The 18,730-nt window shown below is 41.8% G+C and overlaps 1 protein-coding gene across 2 annotated transcripts in view; it reads left to right on the top strand.

Moving 5' to 3' along the window:
* The window catches only part of VWC2 (von Willebrand factor C domain containing 2), a 136,912-nt gene extending 118,519 nt beyond the window's left edge, over window positions 1-18,393 (top strand). For both annotated transcript variants that reach the window (XM_010803968.4, XM_059885794.1), the window contains one exon: window positions 17,815-18,393. In XM_010803968.4, the coding sequence (XP_010802270.2) occupies window positions 17,815-17,966 (152 nt within the window). In that variant the 3' untranslated portion in view covers window positions 17,967-18,393. The remainder of the gene's footprint in view (window positions 1-17,814) is intronic.
* The last annotated feature ends 337 nt before the right edge of the window (window positions 18,394-18,730 follow it).

Below are 18,730 nucleotides of genomic sequence, written 5' to 3'. Positions count from 1 at the left end.
CCTTGGACATTTATCTTTGTGACTGTATCTTCATGTGCTATATGGATGATCAGTCTCTTATGATTGACATTTTGTGTGTGTGTGTGTGGCGGGGGGAGGGGGGGTGGCTATACTAATGTATTGAGTTTACATTCATTCCTTTCTGGTCTTGGAGAATTTCTATCTCAGGACATGGAGAGATGGAAGTACAGTTACCTAAGTACAGCCAATTATGTTCCATAAACACTCTAACATTATCTGGGACTAGAGATAGAAAAGTAGATGGGATTTTCTGTCTCCATACAGATTCAACTGCAGTCTTGTATAAAACGCAGTAATAGTGACCTTACACTTTTACTTAATATTACCTTAAACTTGAGTATAAAAAAAATTCTGTGTCAGGTAATTCCAATATCTGAAGCAATTATGTTTCTATTCTACATGTTTTATTCTTGTTGACTGATCTCCTTATGTGTTTATTCATTTTTATTATTTGCTACATACTCTTGGCAAAATTGCAGAAATCATTCGAGACTAGAGATGATGTTGGGTTTCTGTTTGCACGTTCCAGCTTGCTATACTGTGATCAAGCTGACCAAAGAGCGCTTCTGTCCCACGAGGGCCCAGCTACTCCTATTTCACTTTAACTTCCCAGGGGTAGCAATTCAGGGCCCTGACTCAAAGACGGTGGCCTTTGCAAGCAGCTTCGCCCCAGCCTCAGTGACCAGGCCCCGAGCCACAGTATTTGTGATGTAAAATGTCTCCTTCCTGGTATACAGAGTATCCTTCTCTTTGGTTCTTGTGTCATTTCTTTCAACAGTTATTCTTTTCAGTAAGCTTTGCTGTCTTTGTTAATATTATTTCTTAGAATCTTTCGGTGTGATCACTGTTGTCAATGGAATTGTTTTCTTCCTTCCTTTTTCAAAAGGAGAGTTTTTTGGTTTTCCGTGTGTCTCATCTTAACCAGCAGCAGGATGTTAGACTCCTTGGTGGCTTCCCAGAATTTGTTGAGTGATTTCATTCTTTGTCCCTTTTCATTTTCTACAGTCTTTAAGTATAAATAAAACAGTTATGAGAGGAGACGTGCTTTTCTAGTCCTTGTTTTTTGCTTTTTTTCAGTCCTTGATTTTAACTGAAATGATTTTAGTGTCTCATCATTTAAGAAGATAATTCTAATTAGATTTTTTTGGTAAAATAGTTTGTTTTTAATTTAAGAACTTTTCTGCTTTTGCAGTATTTTACTAAGTATATCTGCTAAATTTTATCAAATTATCTCATGATAAAATTTTTATGTATTAATATAAAACATATTAATAAATTTTCTGACTTTATCCATACTTGCATTCCTCAGTACATCATTATTGTCCTTATTAGGCTTCCGTAGTAAAGTTTTCCTGACTTCCTGGGAGGTAGTCTTCATTTTTTCCTATGACAGGATAATTTAAATAGCCCTGGGGTTAAAGGTTACTTTAAAATCAACTGTTAGTTTACCTGGCCTTGGTACCTTTTTTGAAGAGCAGTCTTTTAATCCACCTTTTCTATGGTAATTGGTCCATTCAGATGTTTCACCCTTTCTTGGTTCCAATTGTCTGGGGGCCTTGGTCTTGCTGGAAGTATTCATTCGTGACCCTGGTTCTTCTGGGCCAAGGGAGCCAGTTTTGTTTCACTTGCATGCAGTTGTCCTCAGGCTTTAGAAGCTACTGGTTCAAGAAGTGAAGACACATGAGCTTGAGGAGACGAGAATAGCGTTGGCCTCAGCTCTCCAAGTCTTTTTGTTTTACTAGTTCACAGCTTTGGAGTGTTGCCCACCTAGCAACTCCACTTTATCATCTGACAATACAGCTTGCCCAACTTGAGAAATTCATAAGACCAGGGGAGAAATTGTTTTTGGGGGTAAGAGGAAACCTGGAATAACAGTGAACTATTTGTTTAAAAAATAAAAGCTCATTAGACCAAACCTCTACCCCACCTCTACCCTTGGGCAAGATGTCCATTTGTCTTCTGTCATGGCTTTAGCTGTTTGGGTTGTCTTAGAAATAATTAGGAGACTCAAAATAGGCATTACCAGACCCACAAAATGTGTGCCATAGTTTTATTGCAGAGGAAGAAAATTTCCTAAGTTCTTCTGGCTGGTCTAAGAGTTAAACAGACATGAGACAGATTAACAGGAAAAAATAAACAAAGTATAATAACCGATATACTTGGGAGAGGCCCAGGAAGGCTGAGTCACTCACTAAAATGGTCAAATCCCTCACCTTAAATACCATCAAGTAAAGACAGAAGAGGATGTTGGGGGTAGTGATTTAGGACTTCATAGTAGAGGAAAGCAATTCACATGAAGAGGGAAAAGAAAACAAGTGAGTGCTCAGTTGCGTCTGACTCTTTGCATCCCCATGGACAGTAGCCCACCAGGCTCCTCCGTCCATGGGATTCTCCAGGCAAGAATACTGGAGTGGGTTGCCATGCCCTCCTCCAGGGGATCTTCCCAGCCCAGGGAGCAAATCTATGTCTAGGTGCACCTCCTACCTTATAGGGGGAATCTTTACCACTGAGCCACTGGGGAAGCCCGGTGAAAGAAAATGCTGATAAACAAATGTCTGCTGGGTCAGTGCAACACAGTGAACTCTGATGTCTGGGCCCTGCCCATTCACCCAACTCCCACCCCTCACCCCAGCTCTTTGCAGACTCATCCCTCCCTGGTGATGCTCTGATCCAGTCCCTTTATCTCAATTCTTTAGGCAGCTAAAGAGGAGGTAAAAATAAACTCTTCTGAATCTTCTGTTTCTTCTAAATCAGATCAGACCAGATCAGATCATTCGCTCAGTCGTGTCCAACACTTTGCGACCCCATGAATCGCAGCACGCCAGGCCTCCCTGTCCATCACCAACTCGTGGAGCTCACTCAGACTCACATCCATCGAGTCCATGATGCCATCCAGCCATCTCATCCTCTGTCATCCCCTTCTCCTCCTGCCCCCAATCCCTCCCAGCATCAGAGTCTTTTCCAATGAGTCAACTCTTCGCATGAGGTGGCCAAAGTACTGAAGTTTCAGCTTTAGCATCATTCCTTCCAAAGAAATCCCAGGACTGATCTCCTTTAGAATGGACTGGTTGGATCTCCTTGAAGTCCAAGGGACTCTCAAGAGTCTTCTCCAACACCACAGTTCAAAAGCATCAATTCTTCGGTGCTCAGCCTTCTTCACAGTCCAACTCTCACATCCATACATGACCACTGGAAAGACCATAGCCTTGACTAGACGAACCTTTGTTGGCAAAGTAATGTCTCTGCTTTTCAATACGCTATCTAGGTTGGTCATAACTTTCCTTCCAAGGAGTAAGCGTCTTTTAATTTCATGGCTGCAGTCACCATCTGCAGTGATTTTGGAGCCCCGAAAAATAAAGTCTGACACTGTTTCCACTGTTTCCCCATCTATTTTCCATGAAGTGATGGGACCAGATGCTATGATAATCAGCCTAAATTAACCCTCATGCCAAAGAAACACATTTAGGGGGGACAAATTGTTTTTCCAAACAGTTTGTTTTTTAGTTTTTAAAATATTTATTTATATAGTTTCACTAGACAGAGTTGCAGCATGTGGGATCTAGTTCCCCAACCAGGGATTCAGCCCTGGGCCCTTGCATGGGGAGCCAGGAGTCTTAGCCACCAGACTGCGAGAGAAGTCCCCCAGCAGTCTCCTTCAGACATTCTTACTGTTTCCATCCAGAATGCTTTGCTTGTGTCCATGAAATATACCACCATGATACTGCTCTAGGATGTATCAATTTCCCCTAAATGTCTTTCATTCAGTTAGATTTCTATTAGCATAACCATAAATAAGCTATGAAGGGAAGTTTCTCTTTCTTTAATGATGACTGAAATTATTTTGATTTAATAATAATTTTAACTGAAATAATTATAAATTTATTTTTGTACTATCAGAGATCTATATCCAGAGTTGAATTTATAGATATATTTAGAAACGAAGAACAAATACTAAAATTACTAAAAGTTTAATTATTTGGTATAATCTCCAATTAAGTTTTTCTATTCCTTGTTGAAATTTATCTTGAAAATAAATTTATTTTCACATCATTTTATGTGCCCAAGAGAAAAAGAAAACAGCCCCTAGATCAACATTGAAGCACCATCTGCCTGCTTAACTGCTGCTCACAGATATTTTTTTCTGTTTTAGAAATTATTTAACATGGAGAATGATTGTAAATAAATATTTAAGAGTAGATTTACATATGCCAAAAAAAAAAAGAAGAACAAACTGGTGATGCAATCAATATTTGTTCTATTTTTTTATTAATTGAATAGAAAACAAAACTAATGGGAGGTAATTGTCCCTTACAGGGAAGTTGTGCAAACTTTGCAAAGAGAAATAGGAGGACAGATCCCTGGAATGTTCTCTCTGTTCTGCAGAGCCTGGCTCCCTCCCCCACCCCCATGCTCCTGCCCCCCCTTGTATTAATTATTTACATGTATATGATGGCAATAAAACACAAGTTAAAAAAGAGTATAACATGCTACCCTTTCATGTCTGTAAACCATCTGCTGTTTTCATTTCTGTGTTCTCTTCCTGTCTTTTCCCCCATAGGTCCCCATAATTTAGAGTGTCAATATAATAGTTCGGATACAACTCTGCAAGCTTTATAGGGGAAGAGAGGAGGGAGGGATAGGGAGGTAGGGAGAGGTAATTGGGGAAGGAGAGACAGCAAAGGTTTAGGAACCAAGCCCTTGAGTCCAGTTTCCTGAAAGCTTGTAGTGTCCCCGCCCCGAGACTGCAGTTGAAGAGACTAATGTGGGTCTCTTAAAGCCCTAAGATCAGAATAGTCTCATTCCAGAAGCACAAGCAAAAAATTATTAAAAGGAATCAGATTCTTTAATTTCTTAAAGGGAATTGAGATGATTTATAAGCTGCATCTACTTCTCTTTTTTGTCTGCATTTTCCTGCCCCTTATCTGCCCTGAAGCAGCAGTCCATGCCCACTCTGTCCTCTCAACATGTCTAAAAGTGTGCTATGTCCCTGTTCTCTGCCCACCCCACCCCCAACCTTATTGGCTGGACTTTGTCTTCCTCATTGTGCTGATCTGGACCTGCTGAGACAGACACCAAGACAGGATTAGACAGAAGGGATTTTCAAAAAGAATCATCTTTAAGGAAATGAAGAGGGAAGCCCTGCAGCTGCCTGACCTTGAGGAGAGAGGGAAAAAAGGATGTGAGGTCATCTGAACTGACAAGCAGAAACCTGGTCTAGGGAGACTTCTCCCAGATTAGTGACTGGACATTAAAGCAAGGCTCTGCCATGGAGAAGCAGCTCAGGCTCATGGACATGTGGCCAGGTGCTCTGTGGATCCAACAACAGAAACTCACATGCAAAAGTAAATGTATTAAATAAAATAAAATAAATGTACTAAACAAAACAGGAAAAAAAAATGGAATAGAGGTAATTTGAGTTTTCAAAATAAATGAAAAGAATGACCTATCTATGAAATTAGATTTAAAATAACTCAGGGAGATTAGGAAACCCATTAGAAAATTGAAATCTTATTTGCTAATGTTTAAAAATTGCAATGGCGAACACAAAGGATTGAAGTGAGCTAGCTCAGAGGTATGGATGGGCAAACGGTGTAAAGATGGAAAGGGCCATGATGACAGGAAAGTCAGGAAGAGCATCAGAAGAGTGAACTCATGAACACAAATTAACCCCAGAAAGGTTCCTGTTGAAGAGGTGTTTGAGTTTGTTAATGGAAATGGCTCCCCGAGCATCAGTGGAAAGCACTGAAGAGAGTCCAATATGTCGACAGAAACTAGTTAATGTTTGAATTTCTGGAATTATGAAAGAAAAGAGTCCAACAACTGTTAAGCAGAAGGGAATCAGAACTTCGGAATTTGTAACATTCTCAGTATATACGTATTTCAAAAAATGAGAAAGCTGGTTCTACCAGAAGACTAAGGATGCGGCTGAAACCATTTAATAAAGTGATGCTGGTGACTCTTGGACTTAATCGGCCACCCCAGTGAAAGCCAGGAATAGAGACGGGTTATATCAGCAGGAACACGGCCAGTTTGAACTAAAGGGACAGAGAGAAAAGAGCAGAATGAAGGAAGAGATTCTACACAAGAAACCCTCGAGCTAGTCAGCTGTGAACGTGTACTAGTCCTCAAGGAATTCACTGTCTTAAATATTTCCGTTTCTAAACAAGGATAAAAATAAAACAAGCAAAGTTTCCAACAGAGAGGGAAAAACAGAAAGTCTAAAAATAACACAGAAGTTAGTAGCTTATAAAACAAATAGAAAAATAGTGAATTAGAAATTTTAAAAAATAGAAAGGATAAAACAAAAAAACTATCTTTGTGACCAAAACATTAAATTATAACTGGTAACATGTCAAATTAAAAAAAGATGAAAAACATTAAATTGATAAAATTAGGACTTGCCAGTGGCTCAGTGGTAAAGAATCTGCCTGCAATGCAGAAGATACAGGAGACCAGGGTTCAACCCCTGGGTCAGGAATATCCCATGGAGGAAAGTACAGCAACCCACTCCACTATTCTTGCCTGGAGAATCCCATGGATGGAGGACCCTGGCAGGCTACTGTCCTCAGGGTCACAGAGAGTCTGACACAACTGAGCACACACGCAGTCATGCACGCACACAATTTGATAAAATTAGGGAATATGAGGAGGATATAATAGTTGTAGGGCTGAATTTAAGGTTATAGGAGGATACTTTGTACAAGTGTAACTTTTATTAAACTCTCAATGAAGTGGAATATGTCTGGGTTTACTAAAAATGTCTCATAATTTCCTGTTGTGTGCCGTAAGATTTGTCTTTCCATAGAATTGACTAGAATTATCAAATAATTGTCATGTTAATGGCATTGTGCTCTGAACAGCCTGGGTTTTGTGCCCACATGGTCGGTCACATCTATCTCCGAGTCTGCGGCTCCGTCCAGAGTCACATGTTTGCAGCTCCAGGATGGACGTGGTGAACGTATAAATGGTGTTTCTGTTTCCTGGGTCTTCTTCCCTTCTCCTTTTGTATCTGAGAGCCACCTGCTAAACGTTTCCCAGACCATCACTAGATCTCCTTTCAGCAGCTTTCCCCTCCTCAGGCTGAATCCTGGCTCATGTGACACAGGGACAGTCCTTGGTTCCCTTTTCCTTACTTGTTCATAGTGACTTAGTGTCGATCCATGTGGTTAGCTCTGTGGCTGTTTAGCTGCTCAGTGGTTTCCTAAATCCAGTGCTCTTTCAGATATCAATTTATGTGTAAAACAGGGTGAGGAATACTCTGGTTCAATACATTTTATGCCATTATGAGTATAGATTTTTTTTCTAATTCATAACATTATTACTGATTGCACAGCTTACCATTCAAAATCAATGAGATCCTCTAGGCTTTTGGAGAAGCCCAATGTGGTGATGGTGGTGGGGGTCCACCCAATCCAGGAACCACCTTGGGGCTGGCTCAGAATCCCATCATGCCTGGATGGATGGGCTGCATGGACCAGCCGACTCTACTGCTGTCTGCATGTGGAACCGCAAGACCAGGCGTTCAAGGGACAGGTATCTTTTGTGGCTGCTGGCGCATCCCAGGGGGCTGTCCTCGCATTTCTGATCTCACCACATTCACTTCACAGGTAATTGCCAGGAGCCCAGTCTTCTAGATCGATGATACCCTTTTCTGCTCTGCCTCATCTTTTTAGCAAACCCTCTACTGAATTCTTAATTTGTTATTGCCTCTTGCAGTTTAAACTTTTTCAGTATAGGCAGTTCTCAGTGAAATTCTCCAAATTTTCTTCTGCTTTTCTGGATCACATTAATCTATTTTAAAAAAAAACCTTCTGTAGTAGTCACCTGTTACATATCTTGATAACCTGTGAGTCTCTCATTTCCTATTTTGTGTCTCTTGGCTTGGGGTTATTTCTTGGCTTACCTGGCTATTTTTAATTAAATGACAGATACTGTGAAAGGGACATTGTACAGGCTCTGCATGGAGCCTCTGGGCTGACAGAATACAGGAGGGCACAGTGATCTGGCTGCGGATGGATGTGAGGCTTTGTTCAGGCATCTTTCCCACCACCTCCCCCTCCCCCTCCTAGGACACAGCCTTTCTGAAGCTTTGGTTGAAAACCCCTGCTGTTTGTCAGGGCCCCTCCACTCTCCCTCCTGAGCACTGCAGTTCTGGTGGGTCTCTGCAAGTTCCAGCCACCCAGCCACTGCTTTCTGCTTGGGTTCTGCTTGTCTTGCCTGGCACATCGCAGCTCTGCATTCTGTAAATGCCTGGAAGGAAAATTCCTCACTTTTTTGTGATTCCCTCTTCTCAGATACAGCCTCCCTCTCAGATCCCAGCTGTCCTGGCAGCTCCAATGCTAACTCCCATCTCCCAGCTCAGTCAGAAGGCTGCCACCTTGAGCTCCATTTTCAGCGGACATGCATCTCTGCTCCAGATCCTGCAAACACCCTGAGCACTGGGGCTGTGAGTGTGGAGTTCAGTTCAGTGAACCTGCCTTTTCTCTGATGGCTAGACCTCCATGTCCTTTGCTGTCTGACATCGTCAAACCATTTTTTTTAATCCATGTATATTTTATCCAAACCTTAGTGTTGATCTCAGTGGGAGAGTTTTTCATACACTCTATCGTGGTGTGAATGGAAAATGTCACTGCCAAGCAAAGGATGCTGCAGCCATCAAGCCATCATCACATTACAGCTGCCCTGAAGGCAAGGCCTGAGGGCACTCGGGATGGAGACTAACAGGCTGCCCGCCTGCTGGCAAGCCCTCAGCCACTGACACTCCCCCACCTCGGTGCATCCTGACGAGGCTCAGGATGAGACAGCACAGGATGCTGGCCTGATAGCTGAGGTGCAGATCAAAGGGATGACTTCAGTGAGCCCAGACTCTTGCATCTTTCCCTTGGTAGAAAAGCACTGAATTCCTTAACCTGGGATATCCAGTTTTCTTTAATTAATAGTAATCTTTTGATGCTCCAACTCTCTGGTCTTGTTTATAAAATCCCTGTATATCCCGCCCTACCACCCCGTTACCTCTTCTGAGCCTATGTTATCTGAGAGGCTGTGTCCCAGGCTGAAGTCCTCAGTGTTGTCCACCAAATACAACATAATTCTCAACTTTTATGTTGTGCATTTTTTTTTCATTCAACACTAACAATTCCCAAATGAGTAAGGAGAAGATGATAAGGAGCCCTGTGGGATAGTGTTGACTGAAAAAGTACATGCAGCCTAAAAGTTGAGTTATGTTTTATCCAGTGGGAACTTTTAGGGCTTTAAGCCCAGGAGATAGCATCTCAAGTGACCCTGAGAGAACTGTTCTAAGCAGGCAAGGGGAGGAGCAAGGATATATAGAAGTTTTGCAGCAAAGGACAGGTAGTGTGAACATCAAAAGATCATTGTGATTTAAAGAAAATCAGATATCCCAAGTTAAGGAATTCAGCACTTTTCTATGTATGGGAAGATGCAAGAGTCTGAGCTCACTGAAATCAATCCTTTGGTATGCAGCCCAGCTATCTGGGGCCAGTATCCCGTGTTTCCACATCCTGAGTTTCCTCAGGGCTCACCACAGGGAATGGCTGCAGTCTGATGGCTGCTAGAGGGCAGGTATTCCTTCCTTCCTGAGTTTCCTGAGGGCTCACCAGCTCACCATCTGTGGTGGCTGGAATTCCTGGTGACTGTAACATCTTTGTGATTCCATCCTTATATGACAGGAAATATTCCATTTCTTATTTGTTTACTCTCCGTTTTTTCTACAAGAGGTGCCTGAGTGTTAACTGCAAGGTGGAAAAATTGAGGTGAAGAATGTTCACACTACAAATATTAGATTCTGGAGATCTTTTGTTCAGATTCCCTCAACATGCAGATGGGAAAGTTGAAACTTAGAGAAATTAAGAGATTTGAATTCAGGTTGAATATCTGACTTTCTTTTGCAAAACATGTATCTTTCTCTGCAAAGTTTCTGGTATAATCTAATATGCCAGCTGGCCCTCCTAGTTCAGAATGCTACAGGGGAATGATGACCACAAAATACACATTTGCCATTGCCAAAGGCCATCTAAGGTTTACTGAATTCAGATAGAATATTTAGAGGTTATATTGTTTTCATTTATTTCCAATTTACACCATTTCTTCCAATATAGTTTTAGTGGTCACTGTGGAAAGCTGATGAGGGAGGCTTGAGCTCCTGGGACTCACTGTCCACTCTTGGGGTGTAAGCAGGACCCAAAGCAATGCCTGTGAGCATCCCCAGATTCTGTCTAGGCCACCAGCCTGCAGCCGCCTCCTGGTTTCCTCTCCTGTGATGCTCTGGGTCCCCAGGCCCTGGGACCTCCTCCTTCAAGGGACCAGTCTACTGGCCGAGGTCCCAGGTTCTGACAGCATCTTCTGCCTTCTCCTGCTTCCCTCTGATCCCACACACAAGGTGCAAACATTCACCTGCTTGAGGAAACACAGATGCTGTGGCCAGGCTGTTTAAATGATTCGTCATCTTACTGTGGTAGTTAGGCCCAGCTTTATTCAATACGATGGCACATCATCAAGTTTAGCCTTCAAAATAGTAGCATCATGAAGAGCAGAAGAAATGGCAACTCCAGGAAATAGTCCTTTTCCAAATACCATTAATATATCTCTGGACAAAAAACTGTCACCTGCCATTCCAGTAAAGAATAAATTTGGGGCCACCAAGGCATCAGCCACTGTAGCTGCCCCCTCATCCCTGATATGAACCCTCTGGGTGGATTCAGGATGGAGAAAATCAGGAAGATGGCCCTAGATAGCTAAGATGCACATCAAAGGGACGCTTTCAATGAGCCCAGACTCTTGCATCTTCCCATACACATAAAAGTGCTAAAATCACTAACTTGTGATGCTTGGATTTTGTGATCAGCATAATCTTTTGATGTTCAACTACATATTTTTTCAGCAAAAATTCCCATGTGTCCTGGCTCCTCCTTTATCTCTTCAGAACAGACCCTTGGAGTTCACTGAGAGGCTGCTTCCCGGGCTACAGTCCTCAAAAACATGCCAAATGAAACATAATTGCAACTTCTAGACTGTGCATTTTCTTAGTTGACATATCTAAAGTCACCTGAAACATATACAAGGTCAGCTGTCTGGGTTTCTCCTCCTCAGTGTTCAGTCTCTGAAGAGGAGGAGGAGCCCCCAGGTACCCATTTGGGCTCTTCTTCATTAACATCCTGTCTTCCTGTGACTCACCAGTCCTTGTAAAATCTACACCATGTTGGCAGCCTACCCCTCTATATAGCCACAGGAATTTTATTTTCCTTGTGTCACTTCATCATTTAATTCTGAAGCTGTCACTCGGGTGTACCTGTCCTGACTCTGGCTCTGTGTAGGTGCAGCGTTGGACCCTGGGATGCAACTCCAAGGTGACTGTGGCTCTGGCTCCCAGGAGCTCCCCACTGCGGAGAGCAAGGGGAGCAGGGGGCACGGTGACAGGCAGCTCTGCGGGAGACACAGGAGCAGCCAGGAGGAACGCTTAATTACAGGTGTCAGCCGTCCAGGCTGGGTTTGAAATTCATGAGCCTCAGCCTAGTTTATTGTTAGTTCAGTGAATGCACCTATCTTGGGCTGGGTTGTACTAATGTTTACTGGAAAAAAAAAAAAACACACACACACAACCCAGAAGTTGAGAATGATGTTTTATTTGACGGACAAAACTGAGGACTTAAGCCCAGGAATCAGTCTCTCAGGGTAATCTGAGGGACTGCTCAGAGGAGATAAGGGAGGAACCAGGATATATAGGAACTTTTGCAACAGAGACAAGGTGGTCAGAACATCAAAAGATTACTGTTAATTAAGGAAAACCAGACATCTCAAGTTAAGGAATTTAGCACTTTTCTGTTTGTGGGAAGTGCAGGGTCTGGGCTCCCTGAAATCATTCCTTTGAGCTACGCCTTAGCTACCTGGGGCCAGTGTCCTGGGCTTTCTCAACCCGAGTCTCCTCTGGGTCCATCTTCGGGGGTGGGGTGGGGTGGCAGCCGTGGATGAGGGCTAGATGGTTGGCTTCCTGTCTCCATGCTGTGTTCCCCTAGGGCTCACATCTGGTGGCTGTAATGTGATGGCTTGAAGGCTGCAGTACCCTTTGTGCAGTGCTATGGCAGCCACACCGTTTTACTCACATTGGTAATTAGGACAAAGCTGGGGATTCAACACAGACTCCCTTTCGGGAGATTTGATTTGGGCCCATAACAGGGGGAGACCTCCTTGTCTTTCAGCCCCTCCACTGGCACCTCGGGGCCTGGGCTGGGCCTGAGACTAACTGTTCTGACACTGTGTGTCAGTCACAGTGAAGGCGCCTGTGTTAATGGGGTCCAGGTGATGTGAACAGCAGCCACCCCCCACCAGGACCCCCTGCTCTGAAGTCAGAAGGACACAGAAAAGCTCAGCTCAGCAGTGCCCATCAGCTGCCTGCTTGCACAGCTGTTCTTCAGCAAGAAAACATTATATGATGTGTCCATTCTGACATTAGCCATTTTTACCCTGAGGGTCCTTGAATAATGGCCAGGCCAGATCAACAGAATTTAATGTATCAGTAATTAGTTATGAGTCATGTGACTTGGACTAATGGTCTAAATCTCATTTTCATATTTATAAAACTCTGCATGCTTCATATTTCTTCCAAAGTACCATATAAATAAGAAAGTTAGATGTTATATTTAGATTAGTTAGTCAAGATTAAAATCTATTTTTCTCTATTCCCTACTTTCTAATGAAGGTTTATTTGACACTGAATAACTGTGGTGACCAGAATCTGCTTTTGTATGTCATGGTTCTCTTCAGTGACTTATATTTTAGTTCATCAAATTCTCGCATGTGGTATTTTTTCCTCAAGTCTCTTAGTGGTTCTTGGGCTACAAATCTATAATATTAAAGTAAGTGTTCCATGAAAATGAAAAGATAACAACTACACTTTGAAAACTTATGAGACCACAGCTACAGTAGATTTGAAAGGGAAATTTATGGAAGTAAAACTTATACTTGAAAAGAGGAAAATTCTCAAATTGATAATATAAGCCACCAACTCAAGAAACTAGAAAAAGAAAAGTAAACTAACTAAAAATAATAGAATAAAATAGTAAAGAGAAGAACTAAAAGATAGCAAAACCGAACATCAGTTTTGAAAATTAATGAAATAAAAAGCTGGTTTTCTAAGATCAATAAAACTGATAAACACCTAGCAAGACATAGGGAAAAAAAATACAGAAGATGCAAACTACTAAGATTAGGAATAAAACAGGAGATGTTATAGATCTCACAGAAATTAAAAGGATAATAAAGGAGTACTAACAACAGTTCTGCACACATACATTTAACAGTTTAGAAGTTGTGAACCAACTCCTTGAAAAATAGGAGCTACCTCAACTTACTCAATATGATACAGATAATCTGTATGAAGGGTGATTCCCTAGTGGCTCAGATGGTAAAGAATCTGACTGCAACACAGGAGACCCAGATTCAATCTCTGGGTTGGGAAGATCCCCTGGAGAAGGGAATGGCTACCCAACTCCAGTGTTCTTGCCTGGAGAATCCCATGGACAGAGGAGCCTGGTGGGCTACAGTCCATGGGGTTGCAAAGAGCAACACTATTGAGCAATTAATTTTTTAATCTGTGTAAAAGCTATTAAAGAACTTGAATTCATAATTTTAAAACTCCCCTCAAAACTCCAGGTCCTACTGTTTTCACTGGAGAAAAATACCAAACATTTAAAGAATTAATATCACTTTTATCATGCCTTCCAGCAATAGAAGAGGAGGAAATAATTCCCATCTCATTCTATGAAGTCAGTATTATCCTGATACCAAAACTCAACAAAAACAATATTTTATAAAAGTACAAATCAGTATCTTTAATGAATATGTGCTAACACAATGTCTCATCAAAATATCCAGCAAGTCAAATGAATTTTATGCTATGACCACGTGGGATTGTTTTCTCCAGGAATGCAAAGTGGGCTCAAAAATCAATCTATAGGATTTCCGGTCACCTTTTCTTCCTAAACACAAGTAAGAAGCTCAACAAACTGAAACATCAGTAATATTTTTTAGGTCCATCAGAAAAGTAAGATCACAAAGCAAACTGAATCTCCCTAAAATTGCAGACATATAGAGACAGAAATACAGTGTCACAACTCGGCAGAGCAGAGACCTCCATGGGAATCAGCACCCGGTAGGGAAACATAACTTGTACTTGATGAAAACCTAACCTGGGTTTTCGACTCTGAGTTTAAGGTGATGAAACAGCTCTGTCCTTGTTCTGGTGGTGGTCACACGGAGCTACACCTGTGATAAATGACAGAGATGTGTACACACCCACTGTACCCCATCAGCTCCTTTGGTGTATGTGTGTGAGTACATCTATCTATCTATCTATACATATACAGGGCTCCCTGCATAGCTCAGTCAGTAAAGAATCCACCTGCAGTGCAGGAGACCTGGATTCCAACTTCTGGTTGGGAAGTTCCCTGGAGAAGGAAATGGAAACCCACTCCAGTATTCTTGCCCGGGAAATCCCATGGACAGAGGAGTCTGGCCAGGTACAGAACAAGGGTTGCAAGAGTCGGACAAGACTTAGTGACTAAAGCACCACCATATATGCATACATATATATATATATAAATATATATTTTATATAGACCTATATAGAGATATATACAGAAAAATATAAATATCTATATAAATCTATATATATCTCTCTATATATAAATCTAAATATAAATCTATATTTATATACCTACATAAATCTATCTGAGCCACCAGGGAAGCCCATAAAATATATGTATAAACCTATATAAAATATATGCATATATAAATTATATATACATATATATAAAGTTTATTTTGTAAATTCTTCAGGGGTCAACATTTATATAGCCTAATGCTGTGTCACTGATACGACCACACAGAGACAAAAGTTAAGTGACTTTTGAACAAAATGCACAAAGTTGGAACACAAATCCCTCTCCCCTTCAGTCAATCTTGCCATGTTGGACAAAGCCGTCCCCTCGTGGTGTGCACAGCAACACAGATGGTTCTACAAGGTGTTGGGAAGGGGTTATAGGACATAATCCACATGAAACAATGGTCAAAATTGTACAAATTATGTCATAATAAAATTTTACCAGGAATAATTACTCTTTTTAAATTGCAGGCCTGGGAGATAAATCTCTGATGGTCCAGATGTGTGTAGCACTTTGCCCCGAATTTTATCCAGAGTTGATCTCAGTGAGGCTGAGAATCAGGGTTTCTTCTTACTATTCATCAATCAACAATAGGGAGATGACGTTACATATAAGTATTTTGAAAGCTTATAGAGCAAAGACTTTCTTATATGAGACAGTGTGAGTTGCTACATTCCCCTTCTCAGATCATGTGTTTAAATTACTTTTTTTTGGCCTCACCATTGGGCTTACAGGATCTCAGTTCCCTGACCAGGGACTGAACTCAGGCCCATGGCAGTGAACATGCCGGCTCTTAACCACTGGACTGCCAGGGAATTCCCCTAATTTTCCTTTTTGAACACTTGGTATTTATGTGGGATTTTGCTTTTCCTCATGAGTACAGATTTTACTAGAAGGCTATCAGCAGTTTCTTGTGAGCCTGGCTCTACCATATCTCTTCCTTGCCTGAAACAAATGATAACAAACACACTCCACATTTAAGCATTTTCTATACATGACGGGGTGAGGGGGCAGTCTCCAAGTCCCCACTGACCACGTGTGTTGGGGGACACAGGGCTGCTGCCTCACATGAGCTCTGTGTACAGATGTGGAGTGACCCCCCAAGACAAATCAGAAGTGAAAAACCTAAACACACAGTTAGGAGAATGTTATCTTTTGTGAAAGAAAGATGAATAATTTGTTTACTCTTTTAAAAAAGTTACACTAGGGGATAAATTAGAACTAGTAAAAGTGGTTACTGCAGTGGCTGGGGTGGCAGGTGGCAGAGAAGGAAGGAAGATTGGAGGGGGAGGATACAGTGAAACAGATGAACCTCACTCCACACATCACTGTCCCTGGGACCACACAGAGAGAAGACTGAGTGACTTGTGAATAAAATACATTGACTGTAAGAACTATAAAATTTTTTTTTTCTTTACTAGGAATAACACTTATGGTGTCATTTTAAAACATTTATGTAACTGTGTAAGAGAGAAAATAGATGAATCTGTTAATTATCATTATTATCATTATTATTTTGGCTATGTGGCATGTGAGATCTTAGTTCTCTGACCAGGGATTGAACCAGCGTTTCCCTGCAATGGAAGTGGGGAGTCTTAACCACTGGACTGCCAGGAAAGTCCCAACATGTTTATAGTTTAATAAAGAGTCTCAGTGCAAGAGAAGGTAGATAATTTAAAATCTAAGTAGAATTAAGCAAAGAGTTAATGGGATCACTCAAATAAATATGTTAAAGTTGAACTGGTTTCATTGTAAGAGAAAAGATATACATATATAAAACCTAAGAAAGGATTTTGAATTCTAATAATGTAAACTCACAATTTAAAACCTGTGTGTGTGTGTTCCTTCCTACTTGTGCCCACTGAGAGGGGCTGGGAGCAGTGTCACCTCAGTAGTATCAGGCACTTGCAATAATCAGGTCTCAGATCCTCAATATTCCTTTCTACCAAAGGACTCCAGGCCCCTCAGAGAAGAGGCTGATTCCAGAGGAGCCGAGGTGAGCTGAAACGTGTTGTTGGTGAAGACATGGAGGAGACTGAGAGCAGCTGACGGAGTTAGTCAAAGGACCTGGAAGCAGAGCAGCCTGACGTTCTGGCCTCTCTCACCAGCTGAATTTGGGATAATTGAATATAAAGACTGCAGTGGTTGCAAATCATTGACAAAGATCCAGAGTCCTACAGTGACCACAGCCACTGAAGCATGTGTACCCTGCTTAGAATTATTCTGACTAGAATTATAAAAAGGCCAGTTTTTATCCTGGAGTTTTAGTGAAGTAATTTATCTTTTTCAATTTTGTAATTTTTTTGATGACTTTAAAAGTGTCACTGAACGTGCTTTGATGTGAGCACATTGTCAGAGACTTTAGAAGCAAAGGAAGGGAGAATGAGCATGAGCGTTCCAGGCTGAATTTCTTCAGGCTGCAGTGAGGACCCGAGTCTTCATTTTAGATGGTTTGGAGTCTGCACAGTTGTTCCCCTCTGAGTTGGGGGTGTGAACTGTAACATAGAAACCATTTGCTCCAATGGAAATAATTCACACTGGAAATCTCCCTGATACCCCTTTTTGTGTCCTGGATTTTACATGGAGTAAAATGCGCGTGGCACCTCTGTTGGTAGAGAAGCTTGTGAGTCAGAAGTCCTGGGGGTGGGAGGAGCAATAAGGGTTTCTAGAGTCATCTGCATGGCTGTTCCATCCACTGACTTTTGAAACCTGCTCTAAGAGATGTGGTGGTAACACAGAGTTTAGCTCAGTTTGAGCAATATGCTTGTTTCTGCTGTCTCTCCTAATAAGCCTTGTTCTCTGAAAGTCCCAATTAATCAAGTTTTTCTGTGATGACTTGGAATTAATTCAATCAAGCGATTGCAGATTTGGCCCCAGAACGGAATAGCCTGTAGATGAAAATCCCAGGATTGTCACTCATAAAACTTTTCAACAACATGGCTTGCATTTCAGGAAAAAAGTGGGAGCAGTCCTAGGCTGAAACGGTAACTTTTTCACTGTCCATCTTGAAAGAGAGTGGATAAAACCTGTAGGGGAGAGCAAAGTCCCCGGTTAAATCTGTGGTACACTTATGCACACGTGTCATACATCAGTACAGCCTGTTTCTTCTTTTCAGGCCCAAACTGCTTTGCGGAGACCGCTGTCATCCCTGCCGGGAGAGAGGTGAAGACGGACGAGTGCACCATCTGTCACTGCACCTACGAGGAGGGGACGTGGCGCATTGAGCGCCAGGCCATGTGCACCAGACACGAGTGCAGGCAGATGTAGGGCCGCTGCCCGCGCCTCGGCGTCTGCAGGAGCCCTGCCCCGGCCGGGACTTCTGGGCGACTCTGGGAGGCACCGGCCAAGTGCAGTCTGCTGGAGCCCTGTCCTGGGACCTTCTGGGCGATTCTGGGAGGCACCGGCCAAATACATAAGACTTTCGATGAGGAATCGTGAAAACTGTTGGTCCTTATGCTTTCTATCACAAAGACTGCAAGAGAAAGAACTGGACGTATTTCAAAACATCCACAAGAACTTTGGGCAAAAAAAAAAAAAAAAAAAATTCTGTCTCTAAATAAATGTGCTATTTTCACAGTAAGTACACTGAAGTCCACTATTATATATGAAATGTATTTCTATAATCCCTCTATTAGAGAGCTTCTATACATGTTTTCTATAGATACAGATTAAAAATGCTGTGTTGTCAACTGTCCGAGCTGTGTACCTGCGTTTCTTTTTCAGTCCTGATTCCATCACAGTTTATTTGCAGTCGCTGATTTTCCTTCGAATCTTGAAAATATTGCACCCATGAATGGATCATGAGATAAGAGAATGGATTTTTCCTGAGATCCTGTCCCAAATTCTTTTTAACTTTTTATTTTACACTGGAGTGTAGCTGATTAACAATGTTGTGACAGTTTCAGGTGGGATCCTGTCCAAATTCTGTTTCATTACAGAGATGTATGTAGTGTTGATCCTTACATGAAAGTGAAAGTGAAGTCGCTCAGTTTTGTCTGACTCTTTGTGACCCATGAATTGTAGCCACAGAA

This window comes from Bos taurus, chromosome 4, assembly GCF_002263795.3.
Source record: "Bos taurus isolate L1 Dominette 01449 registration number 42190680 breed Hereford chromosome 4, ARS-UCD2.0, whole genome shotgun sequence".
Taxonomy (NCBI): domain Eukaryota; kingdom Metazoa; phylum Chordata; class Mammalia; order Artiodactyla; family Bovidae; genus Bos; species Bos taurus.
The sequence above is the reverse complement of the archived record's forward strand: the minus strand, read 5'-3'. Positions and strand labels throughout refer to the sequence as shown.